The sequence below is a fragment of the Marmota flaviventris genome, chromosome 6 (genome assembly GCF_047511675.1).
Source record: "Marmota flaviventris isolate mMarFla1 chromosome 6, mMarFla1.hap1, whole genome shotgun sequence".
Lineage (NCBI taxonomy): Eukaryota > Metazoa > Chordata > Mammalia > Rodentia > Sciuridae > Marmota > Marmota flaviventris.
The window spans coordinates 7,463,498-7,489,343 of NC_092503.1; the positions used below are offsets into that span (position 1 = coordinate 7,463,498).

At 51.7% G+C, this 25,846-nt stretch overlaps 1 protein-coding gene across 1 annotated transcript in view; it reads right to left on the reverse strand.

Annotated features, from left to right (window-relative positions):
* Igf2r (insulin like growth factor 2 receptor) overlaps positions 1-25,846 on the reverse strand; it is a 96,339-nt gene that overhangs the window by 36,822 nt on the left and 33,671 nt on the right. Inside the window, exons 8-22 of the mRNA XM_027939585.2 lie at positions 23,223-23,385; positions 22,899-23,064; positions 22,057-22,160; positions 17,087-17,251; positions 14,983-15,123; positions 14,103-14,246; positions 12,725-12,862; positions 12,036-12,183; positions 11,338-11,515; positions 10,432-10,547; positions 9,918-10,086; positions 8,289-8,468; positions 7,539-7,640; positions 6,221-6,322; positions 3,879-4,074 (exon numbers count right to left, since the gene is read on the reverse strand). Of these exons, the coding sequence (XP_027795386.2) occupies positions 3,879-4,074; positions 6,221-6,322; positions 7,539-7,640; positions 8,289-8,468; positions 9,918-10,086; positions 10,432-10,547; positions 11,338-11,515; positions 12,036-12,183; positions 12,725-12,862; positions 14,103-14,246; positions 14,983-15,123; positions 17,087-17,251; positions 22,057-22,160; positions 22,899-23,064; positions 23,223-23,385 (2,212 nt within the window). The remainder of the gene's footprint in view (positions 1-3,878; positions 4,075-6,220; positions 6,323-7,538; positions 7,641-8,288; positions 8,469-9,917; positions 10,087-10,431; positions 10,548-11,337; positions 11,516-12,035; positions 12,184-12,724; positions 12,863-14,102; positions 14,247-14,982; positions 15,124-17,086; positions 17,252-22,056; positions 22,161-22,898; positions 23,065-23,222; positions 23,386-25,846) is intronic.

Here is a 25,846-nt window from a genome sequence, read left to right on the forward strand (position 1 = left end):
TCTGACCTCCTGTGGTTTGTTTGCTTGGCGTAGTTTTTCCCACCTCTTCAGTCTGCGCCCGTCTTCACTGGTGAAGGAAGTTTCTTATAGTCAGCCTATCACTTTTTTTTGGTCCATTTAACAAGTCTGTATCTTTTCACTGGGGAATCTAGTCCACTTACATTTGAGGTTGTTTTTTTGTTTTTTCAATTTTTTACCTTTATTTCTTTCATTTATTCATTTATTTTTACATGGTGTGAGGATAGAACTCAGGGCCTTGCACTTGCTAGGCGAGCGCTCTACGGCTGAGCCACGACCTCAGCCCACATTGGAGGTTTTTAGTGACAAGTAGCAGCATACTTCTGTCTCCGTCAATTTCTTTCTTGTTACTTTGTATAGGCTCTGTTCACTTTTCCTCTCTTATTCATCTTTGCCGTTTCCTACTTTTCTGTAGTGTTAGGTTTGATTCTCTTTCTCTCATCGCTGTTCTTTGCTGACTTGCTTGTTCTCATGATCATAGTTAACCTTTCTCTTCCACTGTAATACTTCCTTAAGCATTTATTGTAGGGCCAGAAGCCCTTCACTCAGAAAATCTTCCTTTCTACTTAATTCTGAAGTCTATAGCCTCGCTGGATATAAAAACTGTGGATGGCAACTTTTTTCTTCCAGGACTTTGTACCGTCACATTTCCAGAAAGTTGGCAGTTTCTGCAAAGAAGTTGCTTGTTACGTCTGCTAGGGCTTCCCCTACAAGTGACATGATGCTTTCTCTTGCTATCTCTAGAATTCTGCCTTTGGTTTTCAACAGTTTAACTACAGTGTATCTCAGGATCCTGTTTATTTTGGTCAAATCTACTAATGGGTTCTTTTGACTTTGTGGACACACACAACTTACCAACATGTCTAAAGTCTCCAGCAGTTATTTCATTGAATGCATTGTCTATGCCTTTTTTTCTCCTCCTTCTGGAATACACATAATACAAACATTTGCTCACTCAATGATATCCTGTGTTCTAAAGACTTCATATTTTTTCTTTTTTATTAAAAACAAAATACGACAAGGTTGCTTTAAAAGACCTGTCTCCAAAATCAGAATCCTTATTTCTTCTAACTCAGAAATTCTTCCTTCTTATCAAGTCCACCATTAGGGTTCTCAACTGTTTTTAAAATTTCATTTGAGTTTTTTAGCTCCCAAGATTTCTGATTGGTTCTTTTTTTTTTTTTTTTTTAATGATCTCTCTGCTGAATTTATTGTTCATATCAGGTATTTTCTTTCCAGTTTCACAGAATTTTCTGTGTTCTCTTATCTCTTTAAGTTTCCTAAAAATCATTATTTTGAATTCTGTGACATGAAGTTTATGATTTCCTTTCCTTTTGTCTGTCACTAGTGGGTTGTTACATTATTCTGCAGGCAGCGCGGTACTTCTCCATGTTCCCTGTGTGCCTGCATTGTCATTTACATCTCTGGTGGGTCAGCTGCCTCTACCAACTTTACAGGGTGACTTTCATAGTGAAGAGTATGCTGGTGCCGTGCCTGTCCTCAGGTGCTGGCTGGGCACTCTGCCTTGGCTCTCGTTCCAGGTGGGTACCTTGGCGTAGTGTACACGCAGCTTCTGTGGCTGTAATCAAAGCTGGTGATGTCTGCAGGTGTCCCAGAGGCCCAGGCTGCAGAAGTTGTGGGACTGCACCACCAGCTGGAATGCAGCTCCCCTAGGGGAGGTGGGTTTTGCTGAAAGCTACAGATACGGTGGGTCTGGAGTACCCATTGGTTTCTGAGAGTCATACGAGGATAGGACCACTCCTGTGAGTGAAGAACAGCATGCTGGACAGCAGGATGAGGGGCCTGCCCATGTCCAAGGACCACATGGTAGCCATGCCACACTAATGGGCTCAGACAGAGAATCTGTCATTGCCTGAGGGCTACACAGATAACTGTGCAGAGCCTTCAGGAGCCAATATACTCAAGGAGATCTGCTCAGTTCTTTCCCAAGGCCAAGGGAAGGTGGTGGGCCTGAACATCCCTTCTCAGGACCTTAGTGAGATGACTTTCTGAGTAAAGACTGCTCAGCTCCTTCTTGGGCCATGGTAGAGGTGGGCAGGGTTGTTTAGCTGTTTTCTCAGGCCCAAGAACGAGAAGGCCGAGCTACTTGGGTGTTTCCAGGGTAGTGGTTGGAGGCACCATTTATGGGGGCCTCTGCAGTCTAAAGATGCTCAGGATGGACCACCAGATGCTTCCGAGAGCTGAGGGAGAGTGAGCAGGGTCTCCTGGCTGGCTCATAGGCCTCAGTCAGTTGAGCTGCTGTGAATCTCCTTCACAGGACCCCAAGTGAGTGGGATCTCAGATGACACTAAATATGTGTATTTAGTCGTAGATGAACACAATACCATTATTTAATTTACTTTTTTGTGGTGCTGAGGATCTAACCCAGTGCTCCACACATGCTAGGCAAGTGCTCTACACCTCTGAACCACAGCCCCAGCCCTTCAGAGTTGATTTTGAGGGACAGGACTACAGATGCTGTGTGCTCATCTCCCTCTGTATTAGGTCACCTTGTAGCTCTGTGCCCTGCACTGTCTCTGCCATATCCCCAGTGCACTCTGGCACCCTGCTTTGCTCACTCGAGTGAATCAGGTATTGCTTGTCCTCGCTTTGGTCCTCTACTATGGATGGAGGCATACCAGGCTCCTCCTGTCAACCATCCTGCTGAGCTCACTCCAAGACTCCTAATTCTTAAACTACCTCATAAGTTACTCCTTTGCTACCCTGGCTATTCTTCTCCCAGCAGTGTCGAATTTTCCACTTCTGTTAGCTTGAGGTGCCATGTATTAAAGTAAAGGAAGACTTTAGACACAGGGGTGATGGATCCAAGATAGCAGAACCTTCTGCTCCCTTCCAGACAATAAATTGGTGATGTCTGCCAGGATGGCAGCAGCACTCTTAGCAACCACACCACACCACTGTCTCTACCCAAGTTTAGCAAGGCATGATGGCAAGGGTTTAACAACGGCAGAGGTTGTGACACTGGACATGTAGACTCAAAAATCCAGCTCTGCTGCTCACTAGCTGTGTGGTCCTGGGCAAGTTTCCACACCTCTGGGGACCTGTTTCCTCATCTGTGCAAGAGGATGAGTTAGTTGGCAGAGCCAGCATTAGAATCCCAGAAGTCTGGATCCTTACTTTCATGCTACCCAAAAAGCCTGTGTCCCCAGGACGTGGCCTCTCCAGTTTTCATTACTGCACGTATAAAATGAGACCAGGGTTAAGCAAGAGGTCATAAACACGAGGAGGATAAGACTCACAGAGCTGGCATGAGAACGCACCAGACAATGTACATACAGCATTTTAACACAGGCCTGGCACACAGCAAGTACTCTACATGCAGTAGCTGCTGTTGTCCTGGCCCAGCTGCTGGCATCATGAGGGTCATGGGCTTGATCTTGCACTTCGTGACCCAAAAAGCACCAATGGTTTCTGCTGTCCAACACAGGTGCAAAAAAGAGCAGAAATGCTAACAAATTTACACAGCAAAATTATATGTTAAGAAACCATGAAGATCGAATGGAAAAATCAGAAGCAAGAAATTAACCTAGGAACAAACAGTAACTTTTATGATTTTCATCCCTACCCGTCTCTTCTTTAGTACCTAAAAGAAATGTGATAACGAGTAAGAGAGTCCACTGGGCGAACTGGGGGTGCAGGAGAAAAGGATGCCAGGGGAGGGGAAGGAAGGACAGCATCATGGGGACCAGTAACTCAGGGCCACCTCTCCAGAATCTCAGAATTACACTGAAAGGAGCTAGTTAAGGCACCCATAGTGAGAGGCGGAACATGTGCATGTACGAGAGACCAGGCAGGAAAAGGGCAGGCCCCCGAGGCGAAAGAACAGAGCCCAGGCTCACCTCTGTCAGCAGGAGGAGCCCCTTTATAGGTTAGGGTCAGGAAGCCCCCAGTGGACAGCTGGAGGCTCTTCTCGAATCCAACGGGCCTTTCCGGCCTCAGGTTCTTCAGCTCTCCTGTCTGGGTGGCTGCCTCACAGCCAGAAGCTGGTTTCCCACCGAAGGTCCCGCAGAGGGGCATCGTGCCGCACACGTTGAACTGGAGGCCAGAGGGCAAGAGCCGGGCAGGCCGGTTAGGCTACAGGGCTTGGCACAGTAGGAGCCCTGGCAACCTCAGAGCCCACTGGATATTAATTTACCTACTCGCCACGTTGAGGCAATGAAATCCTAGTTATTAAGTATGGCAAACACCAAAGTCTAAAGAGCAATAAGTGTTCTTTAAGTGTTAGTATACGCGGTTTTATTCATCTATGCTGCCCTGTATTTATAAAATGCATAAGATATATGGCATGTAGCAATGTTCCATATATAATGGAGGATATATGATAAGCCATAACTTGATAGTATTTTTAATTATATCAGAGAAAGTACACATAGTTGGAGTCTTGTTAATTACAAGTGAATACAAATGGATGTCCCTATATTTCTTTAAGTTGACACAGTTTCAGTAAAATTAAATTTATTGTAGTTATGAAAACAAAACTGACTATGCTCTTTGGTATGAAGATCCATAAGGGAAAAGTTATCTCTGTTTATGTTAATAGGCAAAGAATTCAGAGCTCGTGACTACACACAGCAAGAGTTTTTCCTAAAGACTGCTGTTTCCTACTTGAGAGAGAAAATAAGTGCTAGACCTCACCCAAGTATTCTAACAGCTTTTGGGGCCACATCCAGGGGTGTGTGATGGTGCGAATTTGAAGCCAGTTCCCCTTTCTTCCTTCTAAATCTCCCCTACGAGCCGACGGCAGAGCTGGGAGAAGCTGCGGGCAGCCGCCAGCCCAGCTGCCCAACACCTGCACACCCTCCAGTGCAAAGAGGCTGGGTCAGGGCCTCAGAGAGGCCTCCCATGGCAGCTTCAGGCCCCGGAGGTGCTGGGGAGCATCCAGGCAAGTGAGTCCAGCAAGATGGGGTGCAAGAAGCCATGTAGAACTGGCTGGTGGACAGTGACGTCCACGCTGTGGCTCCCTGTCCTGGAACAACGCTGGAGCCTCGAGCCCCTTCCACCAGTCAGCTCTACTCCTACCTCTGCCACTCACCGTCAGTCTCTGACGTTCCTGATACTCACAAGCTGCCTCCTAATGCCCTGGGGGTTAGGTGCACAAGGCAGGACCTCTCTGGGCTGTTTCTAGCATGTTCTCTATGGGGTTCTTGGTCATCTCTCCAAGCATGTTCTCTGCAGTTCAGTGAGGTTCTCATCTTCCTCACACCAGTGCAGGCAACCAAACACCCTCTCCCTTTCCTTCCCCCATCACATACCACCTGGTATAAACCAGACTCTGCAGTAGCAGCTACTCTATAAACCAAACAGTACCAGAACTAACACTTGGGCCATTAAACATTTGTAGTTTGGTATTATGATGTGGCAACGACTCCGGATAACATGCTGGAAAATGGGGTGGGAAGACACAGCCAAAGCCTGTTCAGGGGCAAGGCCTGGCCAGTCTCCCTGGCTGGGGGCTGGGCTGTGCGCCCTGTTGCCTGTGCTCTTTCAGCCCCAGGGACCTCCTCCACATCCAGTTACTACAGACCAGTTCTCAAAGCATATTACAAAAGTAGACACTGATCTAAGAATTTAAAGCAAAACCAAGATGTTTGAAAAGTTTTCTCCCCTGCTAGTGGTGCTATTTACAAAAGAACAGCATTAATGTGGAGATCGTCCTCCTTAGAAACCCAGGCAAACCACGGGAACTATTTTTGAAGAAAGTACTCTTAGAAGAGCCTAGAACACATTCATCTATGTTGTCTTCCTTTTACGGGACCAGTAAATCACTGTTTTCTCCTGACTAGAAGGTCTCAAACTTCACTGCTCATCAAGTCACCTGGAGGGCTTGTTAAGCCCAACTGCTGGGCCCAGCCCAAGTTGACTCACAAGGTTCAGGTGGGGCCATGACCTGCACTTCTAACAGGCCCCAGGGATGCCGCCGCAGCAGCTCTGGAGACTGCTGCTGGACACAGCACTGGGTTGAGAGGACACCGTGCCACCTGGGAACTGCTGCAGGACAGCGGGGACGAGGTCACTGCGTTTTCCCCTTGAACCTGTACTTCCTCATCTCCTGGGGGAGGATGCCATCACAGTGCCTGGAATTCCTGAGGACACCTACCAACCCAGGTCACCTTCTCAGGGGACTTTAATGCACTGTCTCCTTGATTCCAAACAAATTAGGAATTCATCATATCACTCTTACCACAAAGGTCTTCCCAATGCCTGAGACCACGTATCCTTCGGAGCTGTTGAGTGGCTTGAGATCAAACACAAACCCAGTGTTGGGGTTCCTTATAGAGCAGGCCTACAGGAGGCAAAACGGGGGGAGGAAAAATTCAGTCCAACTCCACAGCAGCACGACAAACACGGCCCCTTCAGAAACCTGCCTGCTGAGCTCTGTAGAGCTTGCTTCCAATTAACTTTAAAAATCCCTACCAAAAAGGCAGCCCTGAGTGCACCCACAGCTTCCAGAAGAGTGCCTTCCCCACACCAAGCGTGACAGACTCAGAGGTGCTCAACTTGCCCAAACACTCTTGAACCACTGCATTATCTGAATAAGGAGAGTATCGCTAGTCCCCAAGGGGAAAGGTAAGCGGGAACCATCGGTGACTATAATAATTCCTTTAGAAACCATCTGAAGAAATCCTGAGTTCTGTTTTCTGTCTCTGAATTGTTCAGGGAAAGAAAGGTACTGATGGCATGATAAGGTAACTTCAACCACGTTCCCTCCTCTTGAGGTGTAAGTAACTTTGCCATGGGCTTCCAGTGTCCCCCAAACACAGGGAATGGGGCACTGATCACAGCCCCAGAAGCGCCGACCACGGGTAAGGTGCCTGGCACCCCGTGTTCCCACCCTCATGGTGCACCTATGAGCAGGACCCTGAGCTGGGTTCATCCATGGGGACAAGCCAAGGTCTCTGCCGCCAGCAACTCTGCAGTCTGGGGAGAGGTTACCAGAAAGGGAGGGAAACAAGCCCCACCACAAGGAACAGCTCTGTGCAGACCACTGCCGGGGGGCAGGCAGAGCCCACAGCAGCAGCCTGCTGCCACATGTGCAGGACAGCATGCAGCTGGGAGGAGCAGGGCCAAGGCCACAGCAGCAGGACCACACCTGGGCACTGTGGCAGTTGCCAGCAAAGGAGGAGAGAGCTGGGAGGGAGATGAAGGGATCACGAGAGCCAGTGGCCCACAGCCAGGGCTCTGCAATGTTCTAAGATGGACTGACATATGAGCCAGCCAGACCTCTGTGGGGATGGAGAGCCCCAGGGCCCACCAGGTGGGTGTCGCTGCCACACAAAAGAGCTGGGTGGAGAACGGAGGAGCTACAGCGAGCGGGAAGCCGAAGCAAGGCTCCTGTTTCTCATCCTGGATCTGGGCCTCCAGCGTAGGGAGAGAGAGCAGGAGGGGCTCCAGACACCTGCCATCCATCAGAGCAGGTGCAAGGCGGGCTGGTGCAGAGCTGGACACCAGGGACCATCAGGCAGGAAGCTCAGCGAGGGGCCAGGTGGCAGGCAGCGTACCTGGTCGGTGTCCGTCATCGTCTGCACAGGGCAGGCAGCCTCCGTATTCCACAGGAAACTGACCACACATCCCCAGTTGAGAGAAAATATCGGGTGGGTGTTCTGAAAGGTCAAGTGCAGGATAAGAGTGCAGAGAACGATCACCTAACCAACAGAGTGCCAGAGCCACCGAGGCCAGTCGACCGCACCAGCGTTCCCTGTGCACCAGGTGGCCTGGGCACTATCTACGTGTGACTTGCCATCCTCAGTTTACCCAACTGACTCGGGTATTCAAAAACCCACGGCCCTGCTATATACATAAAGCTCCCAGGAAAGGAAGCAACTGGGTTTGGGAAAATACAAAAAAGTTCTGGACACGGGTCCTGGTAAGAAATGCACCACACAAGTACTTTATGTTTCTTTTGCTTTTTTAAAATTTTTTTGAACTAGGAATTAACCCAGGGCCACTCTACCTCTGCGCTACACACATCCCCAGCTATTTTTATGTTCTGAGACAAGGTCTTGCTCGAAAGACCCTAAGTTGCTGAGGCTGGCCTGGAATGTGGGACCCCGTCTCAGTCGCTTGAGAGGCTAGGATCAGAGAGTACACCACCGCGCCCAGCCTTAACATTCTTACCCAGAATGTCTGAAAGGGTGTATCGTGTCATTTACATTTTACCGTGATGAAAAACAAACGTCACTGTAACTGTACATCATGACCCAAAGCATGTTTCTGTGGCGTTCTCCCTCGCCCACCCAGCAGCGACTTACCAGGCTCCCCCTGGAGCAGATGAGGTGAATCCTGGTGCTGTAGGTGGTCAGCTGGCCATCACTGGTGGTACAGGCTGAGCCGTTCACGTACTCCAGGAGGAGGCTGCCGCTCTCCTCCACCACGGGGCCCGCCTTGGCAACTCCCAGGTTACTGACAGACACCACCTCGGTGAAGGAGCCCTGCAACACCAGTGGGTCAGGCTCCCTGAGGACAGCCAGTCTCCCCACAAGCCACTATCATCTGTGGTGGACACACCCACAAAGTCGCCCCAGTGAATCACTGGACACTGAAGTACTGCTCCCAGGGGAGTTGGGCAGCCTACCCTGCATCTCACCTAGGCCACAGTCTTACACCCTGTGCACAACCCATCCTGACAGGTCCGCTTGAGGCTTGGACATGTTAAGAGACTCGCCCCAGGGTGTCCTACTAACAGGTGCAGGTGAGGACACAGACCCCAGTCCACCTGGCACCAGAGACGCGGCTTCTGCACTGCACCCCCGCCCACTCCACCTTCTGGTCATCTCAGCAGGAGGCTGAATGCAGGATGGAGCATCACCTTACTCATCAACCTCAGCTAGGAACATGCACGTTGGGCCACTGTGCATGTCCGAGAACCACCAAGGAAGCACTCTGTATGCTGACCAGGGGGTTATAAATGACAGTGAGGAAGCCGACTCACAATGTGGAACTAGAAATGAGGACTGGCAATACTCTGAGGTCACTGCTCCTACAAGGACCACAGCATGTACACAAAAACAATTCTTTCCTGCCTATCTACCTACCTACCTACCTATCAATCATGCTGAGGATCTATTTCTCTATCGTGCTGGAGGTGGATCTATCTACCCATCTACCTATCATGTTGTATCTATGTATCATGTTGTGGATCTATCTGTTATGCTGGGGATTGATCAAATCAATCAATCAACCTACCTACCTACTTACTTACTATGCTGAGGATCTAGCTACTTATGTGTTGTGCTGGGGATCTATCCATCTATCATGCTGGGAACTGAATCCAGACTTCATCTGAGCTGGACAAATGCTCTGTCACTGGGCTTTATCCCCAAACACCAGGAACTCAGCTCTTAACCACCGGAGTGCCATTAACATGTGCCAAGGAAATACTCTCCTGGCCTGCTGTTTTTACAGCAGGCACCCCTTCACTGTGAGGGTCACCATTCACAAGGAGACATGCAGAGGTTCTAGAGGTCACTGAATCCAACTGGATGACCAAGGGCAGCTCAGCAGCAGGAGTGAGAGCTATGCCTGGATCTAGAACATCCACACAGCTCCCCAAACTGATAATCCCCTGGAGGCAGAAACTCTTTTACAGAAGCCAGCTGAACCAGACACTTGAATTCAGGCCCCACACGATCATTAAGAGCTTTCCTCGCCCTTTATTTGCTCAAAGGTGGACAATGCACTGGCATTTTCTTGAAGTCTCAAATCTGAACAGACTCAAATATGACTCATTCTGTGCAGGAGGCAGGTCAGTTTCCACAGAGGCCCGGTCTTATGCAGAGAGCTGCACCTGAGCAGCCAGGCCAGCTGTGATCTAGGGTCCCAAAATAATCACTAAGCCATGCACTTAAGGGGGACAGGAGACACGGGGAAGACAGACTCACCTGATCTTTCTCATACTTCATCTGGCAGGCGGATGTGTACCGATCACAGCCCGGCACAGGATTCAGGGGCCGGCACACATTTATGTAGTACTTCCTCCAAGTGACATGCTCCCCTGAGTTGTCCATGGCATACCAGTTCCCTCCGTGACCACCTTCAGACTTTGCTAGACTGAAATTTCAAGAAAGATTGTGCTTTTAAAGAGTTTACCCACTGCATGCAGGTATTCTTAAGGAGAGAACCTATCAGTGAAGCACGCTTTGCTAAGACACACGACTGGGTACCCAGGCTTACGTTCGACTGTCACCACACTCTGCACAGCCTACCCCGAGTCTGCTTCAGTAAGCCCCCACACCTCGCCAACCACCGATTTAGACACCAAAGCTTCAGGCTGAGGTCTTGCTGTAGCAAAGAGTGGGCAGCACTGCTAAATCTACCAGAGCCAACGTGACATAAGCTGGTTACATGCTCACCAGCAACATTTAGGGGACTTCGGCAAAGAGGGCCAGGCCTCACCTGGACAGATCGTACTGCTCCAGTGTGGAGGGGTCAGTCACCACACACTCCAGGGGCTCCTCTGGGCAGGCATAACTGGTGTACCACCGAAAGTTGTAGGTAGAGCTGTCCTCTTCCTGGTGGAAAGACAAAAGAAGAGAAATGCATGGTGCTACAGTTAGGATACTGAATGTCCCCAAAGGCCCATGTGTCCAGTCTCAGTCCCTAGTTTGCACTAGTGGGAAGGGTGGACCTTTAAGAGGCAGGGCCTAGTGGAAGGGCTTCAGGTCACTGGGGGAGAGCCCACTACAGGGCTGTGGGACCCTGGCCCCTCCTCCATCTCTGTTGCTTCCTGACTCTGCCACACACACTCCATGATATGTCATCTCGCCAGAGGCCCAAATCAATGAGCCAAACAGATAGAGACTGAGGCCTCCAAAACTGTGAGCCTTTTCCCGCTGCAGATTGATCATCTCACATGTTTGCTGTATAGACGAGAGCTGACCAGCACAGGTGGCAAAAAGAAATGTTATGCAAAGACAACATTCAAAATACAACAAGGGTGTTGTTTTAAATAAAAACTCTATGAAAGAAAGTTTCCTTCATCCACATCCTTTCATTTCAGTAAAGTGAAGAGTGCCCATGAAGATGGAAATTCAGCCTCGGTTAAGTGGAGATAAGGACGACTTTTGATGCTTTTGCAGTTTTATGCCCCAAACCAACGGGGTTGTAGGCAATCATGAGGCATCCGGCCCACTGAAAGCAAGCTTAACAAATGAACAAATACTGCCTCTGCCCCCTGGCAAATCTGAAAGGAATAATTAAGATGATTTGGCCAGAAAACCAGACTATTAATAGCTCTGCTTCTAAATAACCGGTCAACAGGCTCAAATGTCCCCAGGGAAAACTACACAGGACAACTCTTACCTGGTATTCAGGGAAACCAACTCCAGCTTCTCGATCGCAAAGAAAAGTGATGAGTGTTGACCTCGGAGTGTGCTTTTCGTTGTTGTAGGGTGTACCGTCTCTGTAGTTCAACTGGATCATCCCATCATAATACGAAAGCTTAGCATTACTCAGTCCCAAGTTCCACGACTTCTTATCACTGAAATAAACACAAGAAATGTCTCTGAGAAAGCCCCAGATGAGCAGATGCATTCTCAGGCTCCATGTGGAGTTGAAGGAAGGGCCGGTGGGCAGAGTGGAGAAGCCACCGCGAGTAGGACTCGGGCTGCAGCCCACGGGAATCCCACAGGCCGATTTCCAACCGCAGGGAAAGAGGGCCTCCCTTGCCCCCATCAGGACCCAAACCCACTCTTAGCGCCACTGGCTCAAGGTTCAACTCACTGCATTTCACTAGCACCACACAGAAAAGAGAAATACACACAGTAATGTTTATAATGTGCGAAATAACAGAAGTGGGGCAAGTGTAAGCCCCTCCTCGTCCCCTGGGATGTGGCACGAGGTCTCTCTAGCAAGTAAGGCTCCTGGCGTCCCGCACTGAGGTCCTCTCAGCCCTTAACGCCTGCCGTGGAGCAAGGTTTTAGGAGGTACACGCCTACTCCTGAATAAATGTCCCTTTACACAGAAGGCCCAGAACAAACGCAGACGGAGAAGTCACTTGCCTCTTTGCCACCTGGCAGGCCCCGGCGTCTGGCTGACAGGAGTCCTCGGACACTGCTCCACAGACGTTGATGTAGAAGTCATACTCGGCCGTCTCAACTTTGTAGGCACCATTTTTCTTTGTGAGCGGTGACAAATTAAAAGAAAACCCTAAGTAAGAGTTCAAACAATAAAAAGCATGTGAGGCCAGTCAGAAGGGAGTCCTCAGGGCAACCTCACCCCACAGCAAAAAGGAGATGACTCCCCAGAAGAAGCCGAAAGGCAGCTTCAGCAGCAGCCGGTGGTTACCAGCGCTTCCCCCTGGAGATGGAGTCGACACCACCCACCCCCTTCACTCAGTAACCTACAGCCCGACTCAAAGCCCACAATCGCTGTCTCCCACGCCACAGTACATCCGAGCAGGATGACCACAGTCCAACATCCTTCTTGCCGAATCTCCCAGGTAGAATTCTGGGCTAGGCCTCATACAGAAGCCTTCCAAACCTAAGCCATCCCTCGTGTTCCGAAGGTGTCTCATGCAGCAAACCCAACTCAACCATGAACCCAAGGCACCATCAACAGGTCTAGCCCCAACATCAGACACACAGGGTTTTGGGCAAATAGCATTAATTAAACTCTAAAGCAGGTTCCCTCTAAAACACTCACAGAAATGTTCAGGAAAAATCTTTAGAGGTGCTGCTGAGACACACACCTGCCTGGGAATCAAAGACGGTGCAGTTCTCCCCTTCTGTCCTCGACAGCACGCAGGCAGCTGCCGTGTGCCACTCAAACTCGTAGAAGCAACCATCATCCCTGGAAGCTCTCAACACCGGGCCACTCTCCAGATCACCTGCATCGAGGGAAGAAACCTATCAACCTGCTTGTTCTGAAACATCTCTCCTTACTCTTGCTTTGTTAAAAGCAATCTGGAATCCCAGCTACTCAGGAAGCTGAGGCAGGAGAACTGCAAGTTCAAAGCCAGTCTGGACAAGACAGTGAGACCCTGTTTCGAACTGTTTTAAAAATCTTTAATGGGCTGGAGATGTAGCTCAGTGGTAGAGCACCCCTGGGCTCACCCTCTGGTGCTGCGTGCACACGCGCATACACACAGCAGACTAGGGAAGGACAGCGGGAAATGAGATGCAGCACATTCAAGGACAAAGGGTTGATCTTACAAATACTGCATGATTTGGCTTCTGTGAAATATCCAGAACAATCAAACCCAGAGAGCAGACATTAAACTGGCAGCTGGGGGGAAGGAATGGAGAGTCTTTGTTCAGTGGCACTCAGTTTAACTCTGGGAAGATTAAAAGTTCTGGAGATGGCCTCCAGAGGGATGCAAAACAGCGTCATGTGTTTAATGCACTGAACCATACGCCTCAAGATGGGCCAGGTGGTAAATTTTAGGCTATGCATATTTTATCAGAATTTGTAAAAGTGATTAAAATTAAGTTTCATGTAACATACATTTTACTACCAAAAAATAAACAAGAAAAAAAAATAGTCATAGCCTTTAATCTTCTCCCACTGCTAGGAATTTATCCAAAGGAAATATTCCAGTGGGAAGTCAATGGAGGGTGCATAGAATCAGTTCTCAGCACTAGAAACATGCCAGTAATCCAACCATACGGGAAATGTTTAAAAACAGTGAAACCATGCCATGTCAACAAGGTAATCCCTAAAAACCAGAGAAAACTGGGCAACACAGAAGAGACAGCACTAAGGAAGTTAAGGCAGGTGAGGACATGAGACCTCGACTCGGTAAGAACAACGTCCACCTGTTAAATAAAGGTAGGTTAAGATGAATGCATTTACATGGTGAGATTGTGGTTCTTTCCCCCTGGAGGGAAGATTCTCCCCATTTGCTGAGCACTCCGTCTCTGACCCTGTCTCAGTCCTAAGGAACAGGACACTATGCTCAGGACTCGTGTGAAAAACGATGTCCCAATTCCCCGCTGACACCACATGGTTTCTCCGTTTCTGGGTTGAAGTCCAGGACCCTCTGCAGGGAGCAGGGGACAGGGACACAGGAAGCATAACACCCCTCTGGCCAATGCCAGGAAACACTTCTTTTTCCTTAACACCTTTACCTGGCTTGCACACGAGTGTGATGTTAGTTGCTATTTTCTTGTCACCACCACAATCATCACCATCTGAGTAAGAAAGCTGGATGTTTCCTTTCTCTTTTGTGGGCGAGGAGACAAATTTCCCCAGATTCTTGCTTCCAGTCTTATCTGGAAAAGAGAAAACAAGAGGAAAGGAAAACATGGTTCCAAAGGGTCACTAGAGGCTGGGGGGGGGGGGGGCTCCCCAGCGCAGGTGGCTCTGGGGTCCATCCCATATACAGTTCCCTATAATGTACTAAAACTCTGCTCAAGTCCTGCTAAGACTCCAACAGCAACGCACCTGCCTGCAGTCACACCTGACCGTGCCCTGGGGCCATCCCTAACATCCACTGAGCTTCCGACATCCGCAGTGGAGTCTCCCTGTTCTCCTCTCCTGGCCTTTTCAAGCGTACCTTCAACAACAAGCTACTGACACACTGTGCCCCTGATGAGACGTCTCTGTGTGACGGCCACGGGCTGGAGAGGGCAAAGGAACCTGGGGCACAAGTGCCTCCCGCGGCTCTGGCTGCTGTCCGCCACGGAAGATGGACAATAAAGCTGTTACAACCAGTGACGCTTTACAAAGGCAGGGTATAAATGGTCAAGCGTTTTCCAGTGTGGTCCCTTCTGTCCCCACCAACAGCTTTAGCCAAAGTCAGGTGGCTTCAGCCAGCCTCAGGATTTGAATGCACCCAGCAGGGACTGACGTCTGTGTCACTGAGGCTGCTTCTTCACCGGCTGCTTCTTCACCGTCTCTATGTGGCACCCAGACACAGCAAGCTAGACGGACTTCAGCAGGGTCTGAAGCAGCCAGGTCCCGCCGCCCACCCTCCCTCAGGAAAGGGGTCCCCGGCACCCAACTTACCCACGGCACACACAGCAGCGTCCTCGGGGCAGCTTGTGGCCTTGCCCTTTGGCAGCACCCTGTGACACACATTGATGAAGAAATGCTTCTTTTCTGCTTCCGTCTGGCTGCCGACCACGGCTTCCCAGTTCTGTTCTGATTCTGTAACCAAGGCAGGGAATTTGTTCTCCGTGGGTCACAACACAAATGGTGACCGGGCTTCAGGTCAAGAGTCCAAAGCTTACTAAGCTCCTGGTCAGGAGTCTCAGGCACGCCCACCTCTGAGCCCTGGGAAGGTCAGAGCACAGGGCCTTGAGGGACTCCGCTTTCTCTGACGGTGACAGAAGTGAGCCAGGCCACCACCGGCTCAGAACAGGCTCACAGGGACAGGGAATTAAGAAGCAAGATTCTCCCAGTCCCCACAGCGCAAAAGCAGAAACTGAGAACCAGATCCAAAGCCAGCCGGTCTGGGGCCTAAAGAACCAACAGCCATCGGTAACACAGCCGGCCTCGGTCCTGGGAGCCCAACGCTGCCGAAGGAACCTACTGCCTCTCTGGGTAACAGCGAGGGGCAGAACCCGAGGAGTGGTGCCGCGGAAGTAAGCAGGACATGTAGGGTCACCAGATCCAAAGGCGCGAGCCTGCTGCCAGCCAACAGAGGCAGGACTCAGCTGCCGTCAAGAACACAGCAGCACAGAGGGTGGTCACCGCAGGCAGGGCACCCCGCTGCCGAAGGAGAGCCTGCAGCCCGGCTGGGGAGGCCCGTCCTCTGGTGTCAATGGCCTGAAGAGCCATGCAGACAGCAGTGAGTGCGAGGCCCCAAGTGCCGCGCTGGGCTGCAGTGCAGGAGGCCTGCGGGGTCTGAGACGGGGCTGTCTGGGCAGCAGGCAGGATCTCAGCTCTCACCTCACAGCTGGCTACACACAAATGCTACCAAACCCTCCAGGTTCCTCGAGGACCAGGGCTGGGCTGGGAAGTCCGCCAAGTGCATCCCGTGCAGCCCCTGCACTGTCTTGTCCACAGTGACAGAACAAAAACGTCCACTCCCGGCACCTGCTACCAGCGGGGCGCACTGCAAGGAGCTCCAGCCTGGAATCGTCAGGCAGTCGCCCTCACCACGGCCACACAAGTCCTCAGCCCGGTCTCTGACCCCAAGATCGCCACGCTCTGCTGTGCAGAAAACCCATCTCTGGTAGCGCACGCGTGGAACTGAACACGGCTCTGGGCTTTCCACCGCCCAAGCACAGGGATCACGTACTGCAGAGCGATTTGCTGACTGGGCTCAGAGCAGAGTCCTTGGGACTGCATTCAGGGAGAACTCCCCGGCCACCACAAAGAGGAATCCCCTCATGGTGGTACTTCTGAAAAAGGTCTCAGAATATAGTCACATCTGGTAGTTATGTGACTCTGTAGAACTCCTTCTCCACCCTACAGATGCGACGGCTCCCGCCTACCCAAACCAGAGCCGCTAAGCCCAGGCGCCCCTCTCCGCCTGCGAGGTCAGGCCATCCGTCAGAGCTTCCGTTCCTATGACCCCGCCCCCCTCTCTCCTGTCAAATGCCAAGCCCCATGAAGGCGGAGCGCCGTCCTGCTGCCTGCCCCTGTAAGCCCATCGGTCTTCCCCAGGACAAGGCCCACCACACTGACCCACAATGATGCAGCTGTGTGCAGAATGGGGCAGGGCTTGTGACCCCATGTCAGAGACGAGCAAGAGGCAGAGGAAAGGGCATCAGCCATGAGCCAAGGCCCAGGTCCACCAGCCTCCACGGCCCCTGAGCCCACGGAAACCTTGCCCAGTGGAAGGCTGCTGGGAGAACCAAGCACTTTTTAAATAATGTCTCTAAGCACAGAGTACAAGGTGGCCTAACACAATAGGCACAGGGCCGTTCTCATTAAACTCTGGTAAGATGGGCCCAGATAAACCAAAGAGAAAATGATGGTGCTGGTCTTGAACATGGGTAGTTCCACCTCCCACATCCATGCTCCTTATAATCCAGACAGCTACAAAAGAAGTGAAAAAGGGGTTGTGACGCAGTCGGTGATTAGAAACAGTCACAGTGTCCCCACGTATTCAGGGGTAGTGTCCTGGGAACACAGGACTGGGTCCGCATCTGGGGAGTGATACCTGAGTGGCGGGCCAGTGCAGACAGGTCGTAGCGCTTCTTCCCATCGCTGGCCCTGCAGAGCAGGTCTTCCTTCTCCTTGACACAGGCGTACCTCGTGTCCCAGGTGAAGAAGTAGGTGCAGTCCACCTCGCCGGTGAACACAGGCTCTCCCTTCCCGTCGTTACCTGCAGTGTGAGAGGGAAGCACCAAGCCCTGTCACCTGAGCTGCGGGACACCTGCACGGCCAGCAGGAACCACCCAGCGGTCAGTCAAAAGCCCCAGGCCTGAGGGATAGCAGAGCCACTCCAGCAAGCCGTGGACACTCAGGCCCTCACTGGCCAGCCTGCGCCCTTTTCTTCTTGGTGGAGTGGCATCAAGCAGCCTCACAGAGGGCCACTGCAACACGGTCGAGAGGAGTTGAAAGAACAAATAAGGACCGTGCGGGCAGCAGGGTCGCACCAGCCTGCAAGTCCCCATGGACCCCTCTGGGTGAGACCAGTGGTCCACAGAGAGGAGGACGGAGAGCAGAGCTCCGGGTCCCAGAGTGCCACTGTGGGAAACTGAGCAAGACAAGTCTCCGGGACTCGTCCCTACAGCGAAGGCCAGAGAAGAGAGCACGCTGGCAGCGGCTTCAGCTGAAGTGCACAGGACTCCACGAGCCAACCCTGCAGTGAGCTGAGGCCCAGGTCCACCAGCCTCCACGGTGAGAGGCGCCTCCAGGTGCTGCCGGCGTTTCCTTGTCAGGACACGCGTCTCTGCTGTCCCCCCCATACAACAGCCACTGCCGCCTCCTGCACCCCAGCTCCCCATCCATCAGCAGGGACAGCTCAGCTCCAGGCTGAGACTTCTTCCAGGGCCCGTAGCACAGCACTCTCCATAGACCCTCTCTTGCCAGAAACCCCCTCCTCCGCTGCTCCTACCTGGTGGGCCGCGGCACAAAGCTCCCTCTTTCCCAGCCCCCAGGGTCTCCTATGATCGGCCTCCTTGAGGTCTGCTGTCCTGAGCTACTGAGTGTTCCGGGGAAAGGAAGAAAGTTTTGTACCGAGGGGAAATGACGTTTCAACTGTGATTTCTAGTGACTCTTGAATGCGGCACATGCCAGCCATGACACCTAACCTGTCCCACAGTCTGAGCAGATGCTGAGCTGAGCATCTCAGCTGTCCCAGGGCCAGTGGGACAGAGGTGGGACATGCAAAACTTCATAGAATCATGTCTCTGTCCTCAAAAACCCTTCGGCATAGGGACAATTTTGGCCGCACTGCATAGACTCAGGGTGGCTAAATAACTCGTCTACGGCTTCACAGCTGGAAAGGAGGGGGTCCAGCATCACATTCAGATGCTCTGGCTCATACCACAAGACGGGGCCTCCCACTCTGCCTGGGGCTTTGTGTCTTCTCTTCTCCTTTCCTTTCTTTGTGGTTCCCCAACGTCCCGGATCCATTGGTTGGACGGGTGGTTTGGTTTTGTAAGTACCTTATGCCATTCTCTGCACGAAAGCCGACTCCCTCCTGCTTTCCGGGGCACAGTCCAGGTCACAGATGCTGCTGTCCCTCACCAGGACTGATGTGTCCTGTGTGTGACTGGCTCACTAGCAAGAATCCGCTCAGTGCCTCCTCCCAGCCTGCCCACAGAGCCTCCGCAGGTTTCATCCTGCCAGAATGCGCCCTAAGCCCCCGGCCATCTCGCTACGTGAGGTCTTCCCGAACTGCTCCAGGTAAGCTGCGACAGACCAAGTGAAACTCAGAATGGTTCTAGAACCCATCCTACTAATTAGGGTTGGCCCCTGAAACCAGCGGGCTGCAGGAAGACTCCATCCGCAGTACTGCTGCAATGCACCCGACCTGTCTTGTTTAACTTCTCCAAGAATTTCAGCTGAACAGTAAACCATAACTGCCTTCCACCAAATAGGGCCGTCCTGCTGCCTGCCCCTGTAAGCAAAACCAAGGCGCTCTGTGCCCCTGTTGCAGCAGCGTTCATCCTCCGTCCTCGGTGCAGACGACAGTGCCGCCCTGGGGAACGGCTCACCTTCCCTCACAGCTCCACTTCCCAGCCTCGCTGTCTGAAGGGCTGGGCCAGAAGCTTCGCTCTGTCCCCCAGAGAGCAAAGAGATGCTGCTCCCATTCTGCAGAGACCCCGGAGTATAGGTCCATGGCTGACCACATGGGGCACAGCGCCCACCTCCGGCCCTCTGTCCCCAATGTACTAAGGGCAATGAGCCTTTAATGTACCAAGATTCACTTAAATTTGTGGGCAGTTTTTTTTTTTTTTAACCTCTCACAGTGTATTTTCAAAAAGAAATTATCAGGATGCCCAATAACAAGGCATCACTTTACAGCAAACTAGGTGGGGATCATGGATGTCGATGTTAAAAAAGACCGCGGCCAAGAGAATCACGGACGCGCCTCTGTGTCTTGGAGACACGTGAACCTTAGATTCATAAGCATAATAGGTCCTGGAGATTTAACTTCAACTATGAACCACGTTAAACTTGTACCACTGAACACCCACTCACATCCAAAAACAGACTCCGCCATGGGACTTTATCTAAAAGCTCTACATTTAAACCTGAGTACAACAGTGAAGTAATTTCACATTACACAGTATGTTCAAAAGTACGGAGACTGAATCACAGAGCAGGAAGGGATCAGAACATTTATACTGCAACTCCCACCTGAAAGAAGGCTCAAAGCCCACCCACCCACCAAGCCCCTGGCGTCTAGCAGGCTCCTCGGTACAATCTCCACGAAGGCAGCCACGTACACACTGCAGTTCCACCACGGGCATCGCTCACTTTGTCAGGTGTAGTGACGACATGAGGTCACGGAAAGGAATGTCCTCTGCTGGGGCTGGTGATACGACCGGGTCAATGACTAAGGTGTATCTGAAGCAATTAATGATTGTTAGAGTGGTGCGCACACACACATTTCCATGGTAATGGCCTCGCTATTGTTTGAAAATGTGTATCACAAAAAGGAAAAGAAAGTGCCTTTGGTGTTTGGTTCCCAGCCCAGGGCTTCGCCAGCAGCTTCCCAAGGCCGACCCCTTCTCCCCCCACACCTTCCTGTGAGTCTGCGGCTGCTGTCCCACCAAATTCCTGGCCACTTGGGTCTTTGGGGGTGGTTGTTCTACCTTCCCAGCATCCCCAAATGAGAATAACCACTCTCAAGAGATCTCAGCTCAGTCATGAATAAAAGCCCTGAACAGAACAGGGACACAGGCTGGTGGGACTCAGACCACAGAAGCCACCTGACAGTGCAGAGGGCAGGCCCACTGGGGAGCCCAGGAGCCCTCTGCGGCAAGGAGGAAGAAGGCTGCGCTGCCCCAGGACTAGGAACACAGAGTAGGAGGTGTGGCATTCAGAGTTCTGAGATGGTCTTGTAAAGGCGGGGCTCAGAGGAGGTAAAAGAAGGACGGACACCCTGCAGGGACAGGCGCACTCCAGCCAGATGGGGGTGTACCCAGAGGCCCAGTGAGTCTTCTCACTCACAAGTCAGAGGCCCACTGTGACCCTGCTGAGAATCCTCAGGGACGGGACACAAAGCCAGGCCTGCAGGACACTCGGCTCCTCTGGACAAGGCTCCCCTGCCTTTCTAGGCTCACATTCAACCACACCCAGCCACACACCTGCGCACAGCTACCCAAGTTCGCGCCACTGAAGGCCCTTGCAGCCTCTGCCCACAGCCACCCCCAGGCACCTGGCGGGCTGCCCCTCATCCAGCAGCTGGAGCAGCTCTGCTCCTGCAAGCGACCTCATCTGTGCTGCCCACAACTAGCCCACGCTGACCTGTGAAGGGCAGGGTCATGGCACCGGCAGCAGCTCAGTTCTGACAGCACCACCCTGCTCTTATCTCCCTCTGCTTCCAGTCCTGTGCCTGGAGGCCCATCTGTCACCACTGCACCCTCGGGCCTTCGCAAACAGGCACTAAAAAATGTATGAGTCCTGGAGTGATAAGGAAGGGGAGCAAACACAGCCTGAGCAAAAGGGCTTAGACACTGCAAATAAGGCCCCCAGCCCCGCCAAGGCACTGGCCTGGTGGGGGTGATGGAGAGCTTTGCTGCAGCAGGCTTGCTCTCTGCTTGCTTGCCAGCTAGCAAGTTCATGAGCACTCAGTCTGAAATCACCCCAGCTTCCCACTGCAGATGTGAGCTTCATGCATAGCTGCCCGCCCTAGATCCGAGTCAATCATGGCGGAACAGGCCCCATGACCAAAGAGTACAAGACCTGCCACAGAAAAATACACATGCACACACGCACACGCACACGCACACACACACATTAAAAAAAAATCAGGAAGAGCCAGAAAGACCCCCTGGGGTGGGGCAGCCACATGTGTTTGCAGATGAGCTGGAAACCAAGTCTGGCCTCCAGAACAAGAGCCTGGAGCAGAGGTGGGTTGGCCTCAGCGGCAATGGGGGCCCCAGGGACAGGACAGGTCTTGTGATGATGGAATCCTCTCCACAGGTGCCCTGTGTGTCTGAAACCTGGGCAACTCAAGGACACTTCTTGTCACCCAGAGGAAGCTACACCTTCAACTTAAAAACCTTCCTGGAGACATTTAGCAAACCTCAGACCTGAACCCCACCACAGGCCACCGCTCTGCCCAGAGTTCCCTGAAACTCGTGATGTGAAAGGAAGGCACACACAGCTGGTCAGCAGACCCACCTCTGCTGGGCCCGTCCTGGCTGCGCAGTGCAGGCGCCAGACTTCAAGGCAGAAACTCCCAGCAAGCCTGGTGCTGGGCCCATTCCCAAGACAAACACGGAGAGCAGAGGAAAATGGAAACAGGATGTGTGTGTCACTGGGGAGTGGGGGAGGGGGCAAGGAGGATGCTGCTCCAACAGAAAAATCCAGCCCAAGGAGCAGAGACCGCCAGGTCCAAAGGAGGACGGCTGACTGCGCCATCCAGAATCCCCTTCTGAGAAAGACGCGAGCATGCACTGCTCCCACACCCTCCTGCCACAGCGGGACCTGAACCCCAAACGCACTCACCTGCAGTTTCATTGCACTCAAAGTTTATGACACTCATCCGCTGAAAACCAGAGCTACATTCATCGCCTCCAAAATATATCAGTGTGAGGTCTCCATCGGAGTACCTGTGAACACACACGCAAAACCAAAGAAGAAACTTGAATTTTTAAAAATGGCTACTTTCAGCCTTTTGCACACCATCAACAAATCACAACTGGCGTGAAAAGGCGAGCTGTCCAGCTGGCAACGGACACGTCCTAAAGGAAGTGCACTCCAAATGCATGGGCCCGTCACTCTGCCACCGCAGAGTAACAACAGACTGCAGGACGGTGTCGCAGCATCTTACTCTCCCATCTTCGGGCTTTGTACAAAATAGAGTGTCTGAGAACTGGATCCTTTCCAGCTCGGCTGTGAGCACAGTCTCACCCACGGGACCCAGACAAAACTCACTTCAGAGAACCCATCTTCAGGCTGCTCTTGCAAAGGTGGCAACCGAGTTTAGGTCATAAGAGTCACACTATGCGAATCCGCTGAGCTGCTCCTACTTTCTTATGTCATGCCCACGACATTTTGGATCCGCAAACTTCCAGAGAATTATCAAAACCCCTCAAAAACATGCATTTAAAATACAAAAGCCACATGACTGGAGCTGGAGAACGTCCCACAGGATGGTACCTTCAAAAAACAGGCTCAGAAGCAAATATTCCGAACAGTCAGTCTCACTGTGAAGTCAGGGAGAACGCCCACCTGCTTGGTGACAAACGGCAACCTGCCTAGGTCGACGGGAGGGAAGGCTGGCTTCCCTTTCTCCTGTACTTAGGGGGAGTGAAGGTGGAGGGCAGCAGAGGGTTGTGTGCACGCACCGGAGGATCTGGCTCTGGTGTCTCCCTGCTGCTTTAACCTGAGTGGTATCCTTTTTTTTCACTTGGCAAACTGCAGCCCCTTTGTTATTGCAGACCGGAATCTCGGCTTCTCCACAGACGTTCACATAAAACGTATACTCGTTTCCATCAGAAGCATAGGGGGACCCTAAGAAAGGAGAACACACAAGAGGGGCTTGTTTACACAGACACAGGTCCGAAAGTGCAGCATCCCCAGAGACAAGTCTGGACCCATCTCAGAGACCCCGGCCTGGGGGTGCACATGCACTCAGCCCCCACGGCCTCAGCAGCAGAGCAGCCACGCACCTCCAGGCTGGGCCAGGGGTCTGAGGTCCACGGCGATGTCGTGCTGTGCACTGCTCAGAGAACAGTTTTTGCTCTCCAGGTAATCCCTGTGGCAGGCGTACTCGGTAATCCACTCGATTTCATAACGGCAATTGGATTTAGCAGTGAGTTTAGGAATGGTGCCCTGTCAGGAACAATCAGAAAGAAGGAGAATAAAAAATGTTACATGCAGATTAAATACAGATTGCCACTGGAAAGCTCAAAGAGGGGGAGTTGGGTTTTATATATTTTCTGTTCCTGTTCTTTTAATCAATACCCAGTATGCATTTTGATTTCATAACCTATAACTCCTCCATTTATTTTTGTCTTGTTTTTAATTGAACTGGTTTTTTTGTTTGTTTGTTTGTTTTTGTTTTCCATTTGACTTGTAACAATTCCATTTCCTTTAACTCTATACTTTCTTTCTGGTCACCATTAGGTGACACTCGGGCTGCGGCCAGCGAGTCCACCCTGAACTCAGCGCCACCCAAGAATCACTATGACCCGGGCAGTCAGCAGTGGGTTGTGATGGTACTGATTCCCGAAGCCCAGTGCTGGGAGCCTACGCCCAGTGGGCCTGTCTGCAATGCCTCTCCTGGGGCTGACAAAGGGGTCTGTGCCCAGTTCCTCTAATTCCAGTCTGCTCTGGGGTAAGCCAGCCCATCACCCAACCAGAAGCCTGGATTCCACCTACTGCTGCTCCCGCGTGAACTGTGAAGAGTGCTGACAGGCCCTCCTCTTAATCCTCCTTAGAAGAAACGCCACTGGTCTGAGTACCAAGAATAGCTGTGCTGGCGCCGATCATTCCTTAGGTATTTACTGAGCACCTGCTGCAGGCCAGTTGCACTACCAAGTGCCAGGCTGACAACAGGTCACACAACTGCGGAGTGCAGGCCCAGCCCTCCCATCCGGCCCACAACCAGTGCTTCCCAGCCTGTGGCTCAGCACAGCCTGCCACAGACCAGCGTGGAGCTGCGTGCTGAGCAAGAGGAGGCTGACACAAAAGCCACGTGCTGTGTTCCCACTTAGTGAAACATCCAGAAAAGGCAAGTCTACCAAGAAAGTGGACTCATGGTCATGTGGCTGCCAGAGCTGGGGTGTGACTGCTGATGGGCATGAGGTTCTCTCTGGGGTGGTGGAAATGTTCTAAAGTTAAGGCTATGGTGGAGGTTGTGCAATTCTGTGAACATCGTAAGAACCTCTGATTCATACTTACAACAAGTGAATCTAACTATGTGAATTCAATAAGACTTTTTAAAAGCTTAAAATGACCGGAAGCTGAGATTCCGGTCTGCAAGATGAAGACTCACTAAATACCAGCTGCCAAGAGCACTCAGTGAGTCTATGGAAATGCTTAGACAGACCCTCCAAGTCAGCACTGCAAGACCGTGCACATTAACCCCACCTGTCCAGCAAACAGCCCAGCAGGAAAGGAAACCTCCACCCCACCAGCAACAGGTCAGCGTCTTCTCCTGGCACCAAGAAGCGCCTCAGGCCCCCTGGAAGGAAAATGGAGGGAAATTCCCTATCCTCCTAAGCGTGGTAATGTGAAATGATTCTTACAAACACAGTACATATGAAAAATCCAAAACCACTACTAGCTTAGAAGATTTCAATTCACATCTGGAGGTTACCAACAGAAAGTATTGTATTCTTCAGATTCACATTCAGAATTGATGTTGGACAGTAGGCCTTGGTGAGCTAACACAGGGACGCAGAAGCCTGGACATCAAAGGAAAGCTGAGCCTCCACTCACCTCTGTCCCCAGATCCCACACTCCAAACAGGCCAGCTGCCAGCCTGAAATCAGAGCCTGCTCCACATTTGTTTGGAGGAGGGGAGTGCTGTTCTCTGGCAAGAGCTCAGCCCCTTCTACTTCTCTCTACTTCTAAAGGCAGAAGTAAATTACAGGGAGCTCCTGTCCCTTTCTTCCCATTAGCATCTGGCTCCCCGTTTAAGCGCTTTTTAAACAGCAAAGTGACCCCTACACAGGCCTGGCACACAGGCCACTAGGCGAGGAGGACCCAAAGCAAATGAGACTCAGTCACCAGCCTCAAGGAGGCTAACAGGAATGTCAAGAGATGGAAAAGGCATCCAGAAGGGACTGGGGTGTCGCTCAGTGGTAGAGCACTGGCCTTGTGTGCAAGGCCCTGGGTTCTAGCCCCGAGTGCCACAAAAATAAGCTAAAACATAAAAAGCAGCAAGAGAACTGGGACAATAAATCTGTCCATACACGAAAGGGAACAGCGGGCAAAATGGGGACAGGCTGGAGGCAAAACGGGCAAGATGGAGGCAGTGACACTCTCCTGCAGGAAATCCAGGCTTGAGATGATGCCTACGGGCTTCTCAACCACTGCCACGATCAACCCAAGGACAAAAAAAATCTCTCCATGAACCACTTAAAATCATCTCACAAAGGACAAAACACCCCACCTTGCTCCAGGGAGATCCCCCCTGGCTAGGTGGGAGAGCAGAAGCGGGCCGCTCAGCTGCCCGAAGTCCAGGCCCCGTGGAACACTCGCCTTTCCCCACACCAGCCGCCGCCCCAAACCAGACCTGGGGACCCAGGCTCAGGGTAACTGCTCTCAGGTCACCTGCAATAAGGCA